Here is a 17486-nt window from a genome sequence, read left to right on the forward strand (position 1 = left end):
AACGCCACCCCTCCCCCGCGTCGCCATGGAAACCTGTGCGCGCGCGGTGCGGCGGCGTGATTTCCAGTTGCGCCTTCTTTTCTTCTTCTTTTTTTCTTCTTTTTTTCTTCTTTTTTTTTTTTTTTTTTTTGAGGCCGTTCGCGAGCTTACGCTTGAAAACGAAAGACAGAAGAGGTCAGTTTTGATTCAAGAGATCAAGCGTACATTTTATTTAATGATTCTGCCCCTAAAATTTCAACACCGAGAAGTCAAACTGAATTAAAACATTATTATTATTATTATTATTATTATCATCGTTGTTGTTGTTGTTGTTGTTGTTGTTGTTGTTGTTACAGCCAATAATCAATACACTGTTACTGGCTATCTTGTTGGGATATCCTGATCTATGCTTCATTGTGATTCCTTAAGCAATAAAATCCAATGTTCACAGTAGAAAAAAAATATATAAATATTTTCTTTGTCTCTCTGTTGATGCAGCATAAAGCCTCAAATACTCAGTAGGCTGAAAGTGCGGTCTGGACAGACCACAAGATCCTGGAATATATCTGCAAGGCCAAAATATCTGAACCCCTGCCAGGCCAGGCCAGGCCAGGCCAGGCCTTGTGTGTTTTTTTAAAGGATTCAGCGTAACTCTTTGCTCCTGCTCAGGCTCCAAGAATGCAAAACTCTCTCACCCTGACCGACTAGTTCCAGTAAGAGGACAAGACCACAGACCCTGTGGACAGCCTCCCCACTCCTTGCTTCACCTGAGTAGTTACCTACGGAATTGAATTTAAGGTAAAGCCATCACATTCTGAAAATCTTGCTCCCTGTGGTTGTCCAATGGGACACCAAGGAGTTCGTTGCTGCCTGGCTCGTCAGCTCTCAACACCCTCTGCAGGCTCCCTTGTGTTTCCTGCCTGTTCCTCTTCTGCCTAGGTCTCACATTTGCCTGGATGTCAGTTCATTCCTCTGTCCAAGCCACACACTGCCATAGAGAATGCTGAATTTATGCTACAACACGTCTTCAACCTCCCCAGAGACGCTGTCTCTGACCTCAATTCACTTCTTGTTTCTGGGAAGAGTTTTGCGGTCTCCAAGGAGCCACTGTAAGTCTCTACTCTGTGTCCCACCCGCAGTCCTACGGGAAGACGGAGCGGATGAACTGGCTGCTGTGGTTCAGGAGGTAGAGCAGTCATCCACTAATCTAGAGGTTTGTGGTTCCATCCCTGGCTCCTCCAGTCATTCTTCGGCACGATACTGAACACCAAACAGCTCCCTGTGCCATTGGTGTGTGAGTGTGTGTGGATGTCATCACTCCTGATGAGCAGGTGGAGCCCTGCATGGTAGTTCTGAGTGGTCGGTAAGACGAAAACAGAACTTTACAAATGCAATTCATTTACTTTGTGCTCAGGTAGTCCATTCCTCTAATGTACCATCTTTTAGCTGAAACATGGTGGCATCAATGTCTCAAGCTATACCATCAATTCTGGCATGGTCTTTTGATCACTTTATAAAGGTTAAATTACATGTTTGTCTAAAATCTGTAATAAACCTGGCTCTCAGAGTCCTCTAGAACTTTACAGAGGAAACGTTTTATACAAAAAAAAAAAAAAAAAAATTGTAATAACACTTTATGACCAGCTGCTTTATTTTCCTCAGTGAATTTTGATTGGCAGGACCATTGGCCAAATCTGTGACCGTCTTCATAGCAAACACTCCTTCTTCTCACCTTGACCATCAGGTGGGTAGTAATGAGTCATATTTACTCTCTTACATGCCCTGACGTTAATTTTTTGAGTCAACTGTGGCCAACTTGTCAGAGTAGTTTTAAAGCAGCGTATGATTTGCTCTTACTCGATTGGATTTTCATGAAAAATTCACTGCTTTTACATTCATTTTATTTCTATTTATTATTCTACGCCTTCATGTGCATTCCATTAAGAGGCAGAGGTCAGCTGCTCCCAGGTCTGATGGTATGCCTCCACTTGACTCTGTTCAAAGCATCATAATGGCTGAAGCTACAGCAGGAGTGTGGCTTTCAAATAGTGCAAGCAGCTGATATTTACAGACGAATTAACGGCGCACAGTGCAGCGGTCTCTGGTTGTGAGCGCTGGTCTGAAGTCATCAGATCAGAGAACTGTGCTGATGCTCTGCTGACAGAGAGCAGTAAGTGTGATTGTTGTGTGAATGCTAATAAGAGATTTATGATATGTGTACACAGAATATCATGCTTCAGAATTGCTGTAATGTAAATATTCGAGCTAACGGTGTGCGCTGAATTAGTCATGCTCATTTGTGCCTCCTGATGGAGACAGATATATATATATATATATATATATATATATATATACATACATACATACATACATATATACATATATATATATGATGATTTGTCATTTCATCTCCAATAAATACAGGTGTATGTTCACTTCTTTACCTTTACGTGAGGAAGACCACCTCAGGCTGAAATAATTCCAGTCATATCAACATCAAAAAAAAGAATTTTCTTTCCTTTTTTAATTCTTAAGTTACCGGCTACTCATGCAACTTTTTGTACACATTTGAAAATATTTGCAATTTCGATAACTTTTCAGGCTATTTTTCAACACCATGTCTCAGAAGGGGAGATTGTGACCATATTTCACATTTGGTCAGATACTGAATTGGTGCCACTATTCTTGGGTGTCCACCTTCAAACTGTGCTGACTGTAAAGATCTTCTGTGCTGTCAGGTTGAAGATGTGTGAAACATCCATGTTTTAGAATCTGTAGCTTCTTTGCAGCAGCATCCATATTTGAAGCATTGTAGTCGACCACAGTCTCATTGTTTCTGCTGATATTGAGCTTAAGGTGATTGTTGTTGCACCATGTGATGAAGCTCTCCATCAGTCCTCTGAATTCCTCTGGAAAACTAGTCTCTAAGTGAAGGCAGCGTTTCTCACTGAAACGTCAGTATAGTGAAAACTTCTATTTCACCAAAAATACACTCAACACCTTTTATTAAATTCCTTCAAAGTCTTCATTACATACATGAGTCTGGACAGACATGAATGTAAACTGCAACTTGACTGCTTGGTGGAGGCAAACAACCAGTCTAGTCTTGACCTGCGGCATATTAGTGCAGGGCACTGACCAGGCACAGCAGAGGGCGCTGTTTTCTGCCCTGACAATGACTCACCAGTCACAGAAAGTGACCCTCATGTGTCTTTTGTGTTCTGTTGGCAGGCTGGTAGGAGTGCAGAGGGTGGAATCATGGTTGATGTTGAGCAAGAGAACAGAAAATCACCTTTAAAGAGCCCATACACCCAGAATACTTATTCCATAAGGGAGCATACAGCAAACTAAAACTGAAAATCACTAAGTCTGTACCCACACCTGGAAGCCACCGTGCACAGCCCGGGGATGAAATACATACTTTACGAAAACAAAAATATACTTGTAGATGAGCATAGGAATGAGGATAAGATTACTGTATCTGATCATTTTAGTCATATATTATGTTACAAATATCTAATGTGGTGGCTCAGGGTGTCATGAGACATGGCTTCACAAAAGGCCACATTCCAACAGACTCAAAGGTTAACCTGCGTACGTCACAAACATCTCAACTCAGGCCATGTATGCACTCACTGGCCACTTTATTAGGTACACTTGTATGATGTAATGCAAGCTCTGCCATGAATTCAGCTTTTATGAAGTTTTTATTGAGGTGGTAGAGGGTGGTGGTGTTGTGCTGGAGTGCATTATATTGAAAGGTGTTTGTAGTATTATATATAGAAAATACAGACATTGTGCAGGTTATGAAGTGGCAAGTGAGTGTATGTTGTTGCTACACAGCGGTTATGTTCCCAATTACTTACATTTATTCAAATTAGGAATAACTGTTAAATTATCATGGCACCACCTATTAAAAAGAGTGGTTGATTTTTTTTTTTTTTAATCCTGATTGGAATTCTGTCTCCCTTAATGTAGCTGCTGTCTTACTAAAATGTTTGGTCAATTATCCTGACAAGCCAGGTGGAAGCACACCTGGAGGACAGTGGCAATCAAGTGAGAGAGTCAGTTTTCCCCTTAGTTTACCTTTCCCTGACATTTTATATGCAAGTCAGCAGTGAGCAGTGTATCTGTCTTTTCATGAGCAATGATTTCAAAGAAATGACACTGAAAACATACAAAAAACTATTTATTACGTTCCAAACTGCAAAAAGTGCACAAAGATCTGGTGGTGAGTAGTTACAGGAATGAAAGGGAACAAAGAGACACCTGATGGCTGAGTTGACAGGAAGTGATTGAGTAAGAAAAATAGCAGCTCTGGTCTCTGACAGTAAACGAAACCACTATCATCTGGTATCCACCGGTCGTGTCAAACTAAGTCTGAACACACTGCTGTATGTGAGTGAGGGGCTGATGTGTCAGGAAGCAGCTGACCGTACCCTTCCTGGGGAGCAGATGCTGCTTCATGGCGTTTTAGTTGTTCTGAGAGGCCTGCTGCATGATGACTGAACACAGACTCAGCATCTGCAGGTACTCATCTGCACCATCTGACAGGCACTTACTCACAACCTGAAGCAGAGAGGAAACACAAGCACAAACCGTTTTATGAAGGACATTAACTTCAACATGACCTATCAAAGTGTATTATGGCATAATAAACACAATCAGTAAAAGGAATAGAAAGAAATCCATAGAAATCCACCGTCACTACAGGGCACCTGATGCTTAAGATCACAGAATGTTGTGTGGCTTTATGTTTAATCACTCAAATATTTACACACATTTCTTAACATGTATGGAGTAGTAAATAAAACGTGTCATATCTGCCTCCACATTAAAAGCCACACGGCAGTTCATTGAGAATTTGTCAAACATATCTGTTTAAACTCTTCATTCCATTTGTGTCTTCCAGTTGCTTTTGAAGACTTGTCAGTGAATCATATGTGAATCTAATCATAAATAACAGTCGTTAGGAAAAACAAAAGTCAAACATGGGGCGATGTTACAACAGTTTGTCTAAAACCGTAGCAGAAACTGAACATCGTGAAAAACATCGGAACAGTTTTTATGCTTCTTCCTTTCATGCAGTAAAACTGTGAATAGACAGATCTGATCTGAACGGACCCTCAGTCTCAGGGATCGTTCAGGCTCATTTTAATGGACTGGTATTGGCTAAAATAAACCTAATCAAATGCAGATCCGTTCTTTCCTGCCCTTCAAAGTCTACCTCGGTCTGTCCTCCTTTACTACAGCTGGTCTCCACAGCATCAACATTTCTTTGGAGTGAAAATTATTTAGGTGCATCAGTGCAAGTGACTCTGAACAAACAACTACCTCTATGTCTAAAACCTTCCCTGAGCAGCTTCTCCTCTTTCGCTGGTTTCAGTGAGCAACTTAACATCAGATCAAAATGAAACTAAGCTCTTGGGTTTGTGTGCTCTCTGCAGGCTGCCGTCTGAACTCAGCCAAAGATTGTTTGTGAGGTGAAAATCATGATGGAACACCACGGCCCAATCACAAGTGACTCCAACAACTCCAACAGAGTCTCTGTCGCTGATCACATCCATTCAGGAGTCACATTCTCCCAGCAAGACTTTCCCTCACATCTCTAATTTAACCTTGTCGACTTCATGGTTTGCAACCAGGACTTCTCATATTTGAATCAAAAATGTCAAATATACCAAATTTAGTCACTCCACCTTATTATTTCAACACGACAGGCCAATGTTTGGTCAACATTAAGGTAAATCGAGGTAACAGATTAGATTTTGTATCGGCAGATACTTTCTTCACACATCCACATTTAAATATAATTGATTACCCATTCGCCTCTACATTTCCCACCACACAAAAACTCCAAAGATCTGATCTGTTGCTGATATTGAAACACACTGCTCTGATCACTTATTGTGAAGTGAGCGTAAAACCTGATCCATCCATCCATCAATCATTGCAGCTGTGTCTTCGACAATCTGAGAAAACTTGTGCTTCTGCTCCTCAAGCTTGATAATCATATTTAAGAAAAGTGTGCTAATTTGTCATCACTGCACTCATGACTGCTTGGATATTAGTTTAAAAGTTAAACAGGAGCCAGAACTCTTTCCAGGAACCCCGGAGCTCCATCAGGATCACTTACCGCCATCTTCTCTGTGATGGCTGACTTCTGCTTGTCACTCAGGTCCTGCTCGATGATCGACTCATGGAGCTGACTCAGGATCTGTGTGGCTGCATAGCCTTCATCCACCATGTTCTGACAGAGGACACATTCAGTATGTGAGAATGTGACATAACATGGAGCGAGGGAAGCCAGTGCAACACACACTCACTGCATGTCAATGTCAGGGAAAATGTGTTCTTTACTTTTCATCGTTAATTACTGACAAGAAATTTTCTGCCTGAAATATCAAAATAATAAAACTAGTGCATGTTACACAAAGCACTGACATGTCAGAACACCTACCTTGACTGCAACCTCCAGTTTCTCAAATGTTCCTTTAAAGCAGATCTGGAGCAAGTTGTCAATCATCTTGGGAGGGACGACCTATAAGAGAGCACAACAACAGAGTGACATGGCTGGAATACAGTAAAACAAGCTTTCATGGTGTTTTAACGACACGTTTGTCCTCCATGACACAGAAGTGCGTCTCACCCCGGCTATTTCAGTGATGGCTTGTTCTGTGATCTGCTTGTCCACGCTGAGGCGTGCGGCGCTCTGCAGGAAGGTGATGGCTTTCCGCAGGTCTCCGTCAGACACCCTCACCAAAGCTGCTATACTCTACATGAACACAGACAGTCATCACACCCTGACTTTAACAGCCGCTTTCTGTTCCATCAGACAGTCTTCCAAGTGTTGAACCACATGGCTGAAATGCATTGTGTGTTGGCCAGGTGCTGTCAGCTGTAGAAAAACACACTCCCCAACACTGTTTCACTGGACTAAAAGATCAAATCAACAGAACCAGTCAGGATGCCCATTAAAACATATCATTTGAAACATTTTAGAGAGAACAGCCGCTCTTTCATTCCCACTCTGTGCCCCGAACGCCTGTTCTAACTTGGGTTGAGTGGGTCCAATCTCTGACTGACCATCGACTGCTGGACAGCTCTCACAAATGAAAGCTTCATCACAAATCCCTGTCATCCATGCTGACTAGAAGCAGGGTTACTGATATAGTTAGATGTTAAAATATTCTGGTTCCTCACTCTGTTTTCCACCACTGCTTCTCTGATGTCTGTCCTCTCTCTCGCTCCTCTCCTGATAGGTGAATTAAGAGTGTATTTCAACCAAAGCAGACTTGGTGCTCACTGCTGGAACAGTGTAAGGATGATTGTTTGGTGAATCTTATTTTGTGTCTGTTGAGTTTGAATAAAGTTTGTTTTACAATGATAAAATGACTGTTTGGCATCTTTGGCGAGAGCGATGTAACAGCTGTTTCTGAATAAACAAAAAGGATCTCACCCTTTAACAAAAGTGCGTCTGTGGGGATTCTTTCCATAATGCTGTCAGACACTTAGAATAACAATGTGTCAAATCAAAAACTTTTAGTGGATGAACACTGACATGCGCAACCGCCCGGAGGATTACAGTGCAACCCATTTCATGGCTGCAGGCTGCAGCGCTGTCGCTCAACACTGGACCAGTTTCAAAAACTGTTGTCTCCATTAGGCACTTAGACAGAAAAACATGGGAAACAGGGCGCATAACCACAGATCATATTTGACCAGAATTTCTGTCATTTGTCCAGGACACTGAAATCTTCCAGGACACAAAGGAGAGATCCAGTCCAGCATGCTCCTCAGTGCAAAATTAACCCGTTAGTTATCAGTTAAAGGTTGTCGGGCTATCGAACACAAAATTAACCAGGACTGACATCCTGGATTTGGACCAAATCAAGCGAACTACAGGCGTGCCAGACATCTTAAACATTTCTTCCAGGTATAAACTCCAGCAACACTTTCTAATCATTTTCCTTCTCTCTTACCTCTGTGGTGTACTTGAGGTTCTCCTTCTCACAGATCTCCAGCAGGCGCTCTTTTTGAATTTGATTGGCTAGAGGCTTGAATCGAAACTTGGAACATCTGGAGGTCAGAGGCTCAATGATCCTAGTGGCGGCACAGACACACAGCAGGGTCAGCATCCGTCACACACAGTGTGTGTTTAAGTGTTGATGACTGTGTTTAGTCAGCTGACCTGCTGATGTAGTTACAGATGAGGCAGAAGCGGGTGGTGCGGGACTCCTTCTCCATGGTCCGCCTGAGAGCAGCCTGAGCCGGAGCAGTCATGGAGTCCGCCTCATCCAGGATGATGATCTTGAAAGGAGGACACGACTTCCCGCTACAAATACAGCCAAACACAGTGACTGTGAGCTGTAGCAACAGTTTGGAATGTACTGACTGACAGACGCATCTTCAACTATTCACTACATTCAGCGTACATGTGACACACTCAATGCTGACTCACTCTTGGCGAGTTCCAGCCACGGTGAGCTGAGCAAAGGTCTTGACCTTCTCTCTGATGACCTGGATGCCTCGTTCATCAGAGGCGTTGAGCTCCAGAACCCTCTGTCGGTACAGCTCTGGACTGGAGGGGGGACAGTGGAGGAGGACAGGATACAAGAGGACAAGCCATGAACAGAAAACAGGTGACAGATTATCTATTAAAAAAAAAAGGTATACGACAGAAACCTCTGCTTCTGACCCAACCAATATCAACATTAACTCACCCATAAAGTTCTCTGGCAGCAGCTAAGATGGTGGAGGTCTTTCCTGTTCCAGGAGGGCCATAGAACAGCAGGTTGGGAAGCTGCAATCAAAACACAACTTGAGTTATTGGCTTGGTGTCAAGTCACCAGCTGAGGTGACAGTGACCTTGACCTTTGACCACCAAAATGTAATCAGTTCAGCCTCGAGTCCAAGTGAACATTTGTGTCGAATTTGAAGGAATTCCTGAGAACGGGACACACAGAGAGACAATCCATCGCCACCACAGAGGCATGAAAACCAGTGAGACGATGGATTCCTTGCTTTGTTCAGACAGCACAGAAAGACTGCATGATTTAGCTGATGTTTGTCTCTGCACTGCTTTTGTGAGTACTAATTTCATTTCTTTTATTTATCGACTGCCTTTATATTGTTGCAACATTTCTGCTTTACCGCGAAATTGTTATCAAGAATGTTTTTCTTGAAAGAAAAGCACAAAGGAAGAAAAGTAGATATATATCTTTGAAAAAATAAACAAACCACCACATGTTAAATCTATTGTCTACAAAGGAAAAAAATGCCCAAAAGTAGGTAGCTATTTATTATTACTGGAACAACTTCCTGGCTACAGACATTCAGAACCACACAATGTTGAAAACATCTGCATGGTTTTTGTGTAACTTGGGTGAACGAAGTTTCCATTTTAAAGCAGAATTCCTTGGAAAATGGAACAAAGTTCATTAAGATCCATGTGCTGCCCACTCTGATCATCTCTATGTGGTAATTAGTTTTGCTGTCATTCATTTCTGCAGTTACAGGGTTAATGGAGATGTCAGAACAGGTCATTCCTGCTCTATAAAAAACATTTTTCTTTTGGGTGATACTCCTGGGACACAGGGCTGACTGTAAAACAATGATATTTAAAAGCCATCGTAAGAGCTTGATACTTACATCTGCTCCTTGCAGAGATTTCTTCAGCACTGATACCACCTCCTCCTGAAAGGCCACCTCATCCACACACTTTGGCCTGCTGCAAAAATAAAGCCTGTTAATATTTATTTAGCATGTTAACACACTAATCAATTACACATTTGAAATAGCCTTACAAAGGTATCACCGGTCACCGGTACAATTCAATATAACGCAATACAACGGTACTCACATAACATCTATTATTAGGAAGCTCATAATGTTCACTTCTTGGTGAGATTGTTGGAAATGTTACACACGAGTGGGCAGAATATTTGAAACACCTCTCAGTATAATGCAGTCCAGCTCAACACCAGCTACGACCAGAGTGCCAAAACATGAACCAACACCTCCAGAACAGCGTCAACACAACAGCACACTGAACATTACAGGCTTTGTGGCTCACACTTACTATTTTTCTACCCAAGGAATGGCCTTGGCTTTCTTCTCCGTACTGGGCCCTGCTGCTGCCTTGTCTTTCTGAGGTCTGGTAGTCTGAACAGTCGCTCCTTTCAAAAAGGCCTGCATGACGCCTCCTGATTTTGGTGAAAGCAGCAGACACACACAGGGATAACCAAACCTAAAGATGCAGAAACAGTTACACACATTAGGCACATATTACAAAGTCGCAGCACAAAGTTTCCCTTGAATATTAGAACAAAATGTCTATAATATTGGATGGTTTATCAGATGGGTCAAACGATTGGACCACTCAGGACTGAAAAATGTCACTGTTGCACTCAGGAGGCTCAGACTCCTGATAATGACCTCATTTGTAAGTGATTAAACCAACATGAGAAGTTGAGAATACCGACAAAGTGTCAAATATGATTACCAACTTCGTGCTAAGCACGACACCACTACATTACATATGATGCCAACATGAGACCTGGCATGCTTCAATGGCAAACTCCAAACAACAATTTGATCATTCTAAATAATATCATCAGTTAGTTTCTTACAATATACAACATCTGTAACCAATTTCCTAGCTCGTTATTCAGGCAGTAACGTTAGTGGTTGATACCGAATAGTAAGCTGGAGTTCAGTGAAGTGTATAACTTAGCCATCTTAAGCTGGATAAGCTCCGTTTCTGATCGAAGTTTGGCAGTCACTGGGCTACTAGCGTCCCTCAACAATGAGAATCAATGCTGTTAATCTATATGCTATAATGTTGTAATTTAGCATTCAAATACCAATTACTGCAACTGCAATGGAATAAACTATAGCTACCATTATAAATCACAATAACTTCCTAACACAAAACAACAATTATTCATTTTCGGCAGGCAGTGCTGGCCTGTTTACCATCAGCTAACAGCATTAACGTTAGCCAACCGTTAGCTGCTGCTTCCGCAGATGGACGCATCGCACTTACTTTATGTACGAACGCTGTTAAGACGAACCTAAATATTCCACAATCGAAGTTCCAGCGTGCCAAAACCTAACAAAGATATTTCTTTTGATAACTTTTTGTCTCAGCGTGCGGCAGAGTCCCGCTGTTGACATGAGGAACGGCAGCAGTATCTTCCCGCTCTGGCGGAGAAAACAACTTCCGGTGACGACATTTTGTCTCTTCCAATCAGATGCTGCGGATGCTGGAGGTGGTCCTTCCCCTTCTTCCTCCTGGCTCACGCCTCCTCCCGTCCTGTTCGCTTCTTTTTTTCCTCCTCTCCTCCCTCGTTTTCTCCTCTCCTTTCTTGTTTCCTCCTCTCCTCTCTTACCTTCTCTAAATGTTTTCTCGATATATGTTTTCTCTCATATTGCACTACGTTGTTAATGCATATTTGTCATATTCCAGACTTTTTATGCTAATACTGAAAAAGAAACATTTGCATTTTGCCCGTTATTTATGAATTTGTAATTTCCCAAAAACAAATCCACTATAAGCCAACCGGACAGAGCATACATTTTCCAGGATTATGCTCTGCTTTGTCTGCCAGCTGCTGCCTCTGTCATTGAAAGCCTTCAGTAGGGCCTGTAATTGGCTGGCAGGGTGAAGCTGAGTGCAGACGTCTCTGACTAATGGTCGTCTCCCAGGCAATCTCCACTGTCCCAGGAGCCATGGGCTCGTGGAGAGATGCTAATGTCCCTGCCTGCCATTGTTTGCTTCAATCAAAACCTGGAATGGGATCGGCACAGTGGCCTCTGGTAGCACTGAATGAACTCAGACAGGCCAAGCATGAATGACGAATGATGGGTGGAGGCTATTAATTTGTTTTGTTTGAGCTCTCCTGAGATAACGATGGTGAAATCAGAGATTCTTAGTAGGGATACTTTTAGACACACAAAAAAGCCTTCAATATTGATTAAGGTTAAATCCAATGAAAATCAGGGAATATTTCAGTTTGAAGATCAGTTAATGTCCCACTCGCTCCAGTCCACGTGCAGCCCAGCTCCAGGCACCAGGATTTCTCTCTTAGACCTATTAACCCCCACCCCATCCATCCACCCTCCTCTGTGTTTCTGTGTCTCTCTCTCCGCCCTGGAGGCAGGTATAACAGTCCTCTGATTCGTTTTCTCTCTTTGTGACTCAGCTTCTTTATTAGAGCAAACAGAGCATCATCAAAGCAGCAGCAGCAGCAGCAGCAGCAGCAGCAACGCTTTCCTACCCAGAGCCTGAAGAGTGTCTTCAGTGGACTCACAAAAAATGTACATTCTCAATTTTTCCCTTTTTCCTCACTACCATAGGAGCATCCTTTCTTTTTTTTAGGTTTGGAATTTTTTGGAATGTCATTTTCTATTTTTACTTGGAGGCTTATTCTTACTTTGTGAATCTGGCCGCGCGTTGAAGAGGACTGAAAAATTGCCTGGACGTCTGATATTTTGTTGTTATATTATATTTACAGACAAACTGGCTCTTATCTGTAATGATCTTCTTGCCGGTTTTTCACTAACTACCTAGTTTGCTGACTGACAGGCTGACAAACTGTCTCTTTTGTTCACTGACTGACTGTCTGTGGTGTTTATTGTCTGGTTGACTGGCTGACAAATTAACTTGCTATTTTGTTCACTAAACACAGGGTGACTGCTTATTTTATTCACTGATTGGCTGAGTGAGCTACTTGCTGTTTTATTCCCTGACTGGCTGTCTTTGTCATTTCACATGTGTCCAGCTAAAAGCCTGACTATTTTATTCCCAGGCTTACTATTTTGCTGACTGGCTGGGAGTGGCATCATCATTGTCATCCTCAGGCTCTGTGATTGTTTGGATTTTGAGGAGCTGTGATGAAGGAGAGGGGAGGCTCGACAAAGGAAAAATTACAGAACTAGAAACAAGAAGCAGCAGAGAGAACAGAATAGAAAAAACCTCAGAGGAGAAAATTGGATTACGGAGGAAAAGAACGGGAGATTGTCGTGGAAGGAAGGGTGACGAGAGGAGGCGTGGCAGTGGAGAGAGAGAGAGAGAGGGAGAGCTGCGAGAGAGAAGGGGAGGAGAGTGGATACGACCTACACCCTGAGATGCTGTGCTGGCTGAGAGAAGACGAGATGTCGGTCCAGGAGCTTCTACAGAGGGTGCAGTGTGTCATCACTCATGTCGGTAAGTTGTCACATTCGTCTCCTTTTTTTCCTCATCTTCCTCTTCATATTTCACACTTTCAGACGGTCAGAATGAGAAGAGCTTTCCTTTTCACGAGGGTCTCCTCTGGGATATGATAGAGGCGTCTTCTCTCGGAGTATCTCCCCGTTGTTCGTTGCAGTGTGTGGTGGAAGATGTGTTATAAGGTTGTATTTTTTTCTTGAAATGCTTGAATCAGTTGAAAATGTGACGAGAAGCAGAGCAGATGAAAGAGAGGCAGGGAATTTCCATCCTCTCATCAGGACCACTGAGTGCAGATGGATGCAGAGGGATGCTCTGCACATGGGCAGAAGAGAAACTATGTCGTCAGGATACAACAGGGGAGTCATTGAGCTTGACCACTGCTGGTTTTTCTGGGGTCATCAGCATAAAGATATATTTAACTGGGGTCATGTCACTGTTTAGGCTATCCGGTGTTTCTCTATTCTGCAGTACACATTAATTGTTCATGAGATTTGTGTTGATGTTTGATTCGTCTGACTGAGTATTTGCTGAAACCAGGATCTTGTTTTATTTTGAATGATTTACTAGAACACAATTACTGTAAAAATCCTTCACATACAGTGTCTTTAATATGATTAGGGCTTTTAATACTATCATTAGTGTAATTATGTGTCACAGTCTATGCTTGGAAATGACTAGCAATCTCATTAGCACCCAGGAATCCCATCTTTTATTTACAAGACCAATACATGACATATTTACCATCTTACATGAGTATTAGCTACTTCTGTTCTCTATGCTGTATCAGCTTTTCTCCACCTTTTTTGCTCTCTCCCTCCATCTCTTATTTGCTCTTTTTTTCCTGTCCTTGTCACTTCTCTCCCTTGCTCATTTTTTTCCCTCCTTTGCATCCCCTCTGCACCATTCCTCCATCCTTTTTTTCTGCCTCCCCGTCATCTCCCTTTCCACCCTTCTCCTCTGCTTCCTCTGCTCCATCCATCCTTTTTCTTTCACCTCTTTTCCCATTCTGCATCCGGGTTACTTCCTCGGCTGGTGGGGAAGTAGGTTAATGTGCCACGCTGGAGACTAGCACACAGCATCCTCCATCACTGCACTTCCTGCATCGCTTTGTAGCACTGTAGTGATAGGGGGGCGGAGGAGGGCTTGTGCAGTGTTACCATAGAAACTGAGCTATCTTGTGCCAAGCAAGGGGTCCAGAATTGATATACTGGGACCCAGGCTCACATGGGATAAAAGTGTTTGTCGCATCTGCGGCTGCTCAAAGGTGTTGATTAGACTGGGTTTTTTTTTAATTGTATCTATATATTTCTCACTTGTAGTGTCGTCTTGACAAACCTCCTTGTCATATTTCATATTCATATTTTCATATTTCAAGCCACATACACTGATTTCTTTTTCCAAATCCTTATTTTCCACCACACTTTTCATACAGTCTTGATAAGCACACTACCTTTCACTTCACATATTACTTGTGTATGGGACAGTGAAAAGCCTGTGCATCTTAAATGCTGTTGTTTTGATTATATCATATGACCTTCATCAGCAGATATTATGGAACTGTAAATGTTCAAATTTCATTTCCTTTTCCCATGTTTTGTTCAAAGTTTAGTTCGTTTTAGTCCTTGAGAACTGTGGTGCTTTCCAATCTCACCACCTTTCCATTTAGTAGGTGCTCCTTTTTTTTTTTTTTTAGATGTTCTGGGTCAAATGCTTCACAGCAGCTAAACAAAAAAGTGCTTCAAAAAATATAATAATGGAAATTTTATACATCTACAATTCCATGAGAAATGCCATCCATCCAATTTTGTGTGATGTGATCGAAAACTCTCGAACTGCCACTAAATGGACCTAGCAGTAGTCACATAGTTTTGGTCAGGTCAAGAAAAGTCGAGAGAGAGAGAGAGAGAGAGAGAGAGAGAGAGAGAGAGAGAGATTAGAGAAATGCAGTGTTTATGAGAAGTTTACACTTTGATTTCTCGTCAGCAGGACAACGTGGACTATATGTATTAGAGTTAAGAGATTAAAGACTAGTTGACCCCCCAAAAGGATAATGTTAACATGTTAACAAGTGTGAGGTTTGGATTAATCAAATAATAAGCACTAAGTAAAGTTAAAGTGAAGAAAATAGTTTTAATTTTGATTTTAAAGCATGAAGGGAGCCATATTGTCAGCAGAGAAGTTCAGAGGGAGGGGGCATGATAGGAAAAGGCTCTGCGGTCGGTGGACTTCTTTTGACTCTGGGGACAGGAGGGGACTCTGTATTCTGATAGCGTAAAGTATAATGAGGTCAGACAGGACTGAGGCATTGGTCAATTTACAGTTTTGTAGGTCATCAGAAGCACCTCAAAGTCTGATCTGACATGAATGGGAAGTTAATGAAGTAAAAGTGAAAGATTTGTGTAGTATGATCAAATCTTTAGTTAAAATTCTAGCTGTAGCATTTTGAACCGCTTGAACCATGAGCAGGAAACACCTCATTTTAGCTATGTTGTGTAAGTGAATTAAAATGCAATCGGGGGTAGCATCAAACACCAACAACACCAAGATGGCTGCTAAACTTTGACTAATCACACAACTGTTAAAGTTACTGTTACTTGAACAAAGTGGTCTCTGTGTCGAGTAGAGCCAGTGACCAATGCCTCAGTCCAGTTTCACCACGGTCACGCAGGCCTCCTAATTCGTAATTCAAGAATTCATTATGTTATTACTTATAATTGCTTTTACAGGTATATACGGTGAGGTATATATTTACAGTGGACATATATAGAGAGAAAAGCAAAGCACCAAGAACAGAGCCCTGAGGTACTCCATATTTCACATTGATAAATATTGATGTAATACTAATACAGGAAAACAAGCATGGAGATAGTAATGGAGATGGCATGGGAATGGAGTCCCCTATCACTAAAGTTTTGTTTGTTTATCCCCATCAGTGGGAGTGGGGATGGCACACAGATCATTGGGACTAACACCTGGGCTGTAGTAGTAGGGGTGTGAATCTTTGGGGATCTCATGAATTAATTCCAATTCTTGGGTATCCAATTTGATTCAAAACTATTCCAGATTCAATAAAGAGAAAAGTGGGAACTGCTTTCAGTCTCTTGTTCCAGTATACTGCAACCCAAGCCATTCACTGGTTTCCTTAGTCTACTGAAATGCAATGTGAAACATTACTGGTGAATGAAGATAAAGGATCTGCAGCCTGTTCATCTTATAAAGTTAACAGCTTTAATTCATGAATTAATATGAAAGCATCTTACAGTCTCCTGCCTGTATGTGAATAACAAAGTGAGCTCTGCTGTGTTATAAATGCATATACATCTTCAGCAGTGGAGAGCAGCCTCTCTGCTGCACTGCTAGCTCCAGAGAGAGCCATTGTTGTACGAGATGTGTGCGAGCGTGGGGACTCTGAGGTGAAACAGAGACTGAGCACTGAATAATTTTCTTCAAAGCCGTTGGTTGTTGCAGTAATGTTGCAGTGTGTGTTAGTTAGCAGGTCTCATTTGGAAGTGCTGCTCTGCTCCACTATAGTTAGTCTCTGAGTTATGGCATAGAAAGTTCACAATACACTTAATGTTCATTTTGCAGAAGTAATCATTTAGTTATCAAATAAAACATGCTTGTAACCACTTTTTTGAAGATGAATTACCTTGTACTTGAGCTCTGCCTTTCTCATACCATCAATATCAATAACAAACTTTAAGAAAATCGATTCTTAACATTTCTCAATCAGTTCTTATGTGAATCAAGTTTTTTGACCCACCTCTACTCATGAGTATGAAAAATGTTTCACAGTTGGGAGGGGTGAGTGTGGACCAGGCCACACTATTGGTGATTTGTTCAGGGAGGGACAAGCTAGTGCGAGCAAGCTTGCTATTTGGCCTGCTGCTAGAGCAAAGTGGAGGGCCAGTGGAGGGCCTGTGACATCTAATGTAGTGTGAACAGACAGAAGCTGCTCTACATCATGGACATGTCTCTATAGAAGAGACACCCTATCTGCACGGCAATCAACTGCATCATAACACTGGTTATTGAGGTAGTGTTGACTGCGGTGAAAAAGCCAAACTGGTTGGCTAGGCTAGGTTTAGGTTAAACTCACCGGGCAGCAGCAGGAAACCAGGAGTGGTTCAAAAGAAATGCTTCAAGTATCAATTGAGACTAGGCAGCTAAAAGTTAGCACAGCATAGTAAACAGCAGCTATCTCATGGAAATGACAGTTGGTGTCACAGGAATGAAAGTCACAGTCAAGTGAATGTTGCCCACATTTTCATACCTAAACCAAATCATCCCATAT

At 42.0% G+C, this 17486-nt stretch overlaps 2 protein-coding genes across 7 annotated transcripts in view; one reads left to right on the forward strand and one right to left on the reverse strand.

Annotated features, from left to right (window-relative positions):
• Window positions 1-4151: 4151 nt before the first annotated feature.
• rfc4 (replication factor C (activator 1) 4) lies at window positions 4152-13487 on the reverse strand. Of its 3 annotated transcripts, none has more exons than XM_076723074.1 (11): window positions 13103-13487; window positions 10061-10228; window positions 9631-9709; window positions 8703-8782; window positions 8441-8560; window positions 8171-8314; window positions 7962-8082; window positions 6629-6754; window positions 6440-6520; window positions 6116-6229; window positions 4152-4548 (listed from the first exon to the last, which is right to left on the reverse strand). In XM_076723074.1, exons 2-11 carry the CDS (start codon window positions 10174-10176, stop codon window positions 4453-4455), a joined length of 1077 nt encoding a protein of 358 aa, XP_076579189.1. In that variant the 5' UTR covers window positions 10177-10228; window positions 13103-13487; the 3' UTR covers window positions 4152-4452. The 3 variants fall into 3 exon arrangements, with proteins under 3 accessions (XP_076579189.1, XP_076579179.1, XP_076579195.1); XM_076723064.1 differs by lacking the exon at window positions 13103-13487 and adding an exon at window positions 11027-11208; XM_076723080.1 differs by lacking the exon at window positions 13103-13487 and adding an exon at window positions 11027-11122 and having other exon boundaries at window positions 4311-4548; window positions 10061-10184.
• mcf2l2 (MCF.2 cell line derived transforming sequence-like 2) overlaps window positions 12974-17486 on the forward strand; it is a 140681-nt gene continuing 136168 nt past the window's right edge. Inside the window, exon 1 of one of the 4 annotated variants that reach the window (XM_076723033.1) lies at window positions 12974-13189. In XM_076723033.1, coding sequence (XP_076579148.1) covers window positions 13111-13189 — 79 coding nt within the window. In that variant the 5' untranslated portion in view covers window positions 12974-13110. The remainder of the gene's footprint in view (window positions 13190-17486) is intronic. The other 3 variants (XM_076722987.1, XM_076723016.1, XM_076723009.1) reach the window with 3 other exon arrangements.

This window comes from Chaetodon auriga, chromosome 3 (assembly GCF_051107435.1).
Source record: "Chaetodon auriga isolate fChaAug3 chromosome 3, fChaAug3.hap1, whole genome shotgun sequence".
Taxonomy (NCBI): domain Eukaryota; kingdom Metazoa; phylum Chordata; class Actinopteri; order Chaetodontiformes; family Chaetodontidae; genus Chaetodon; species Chaetodon auriga.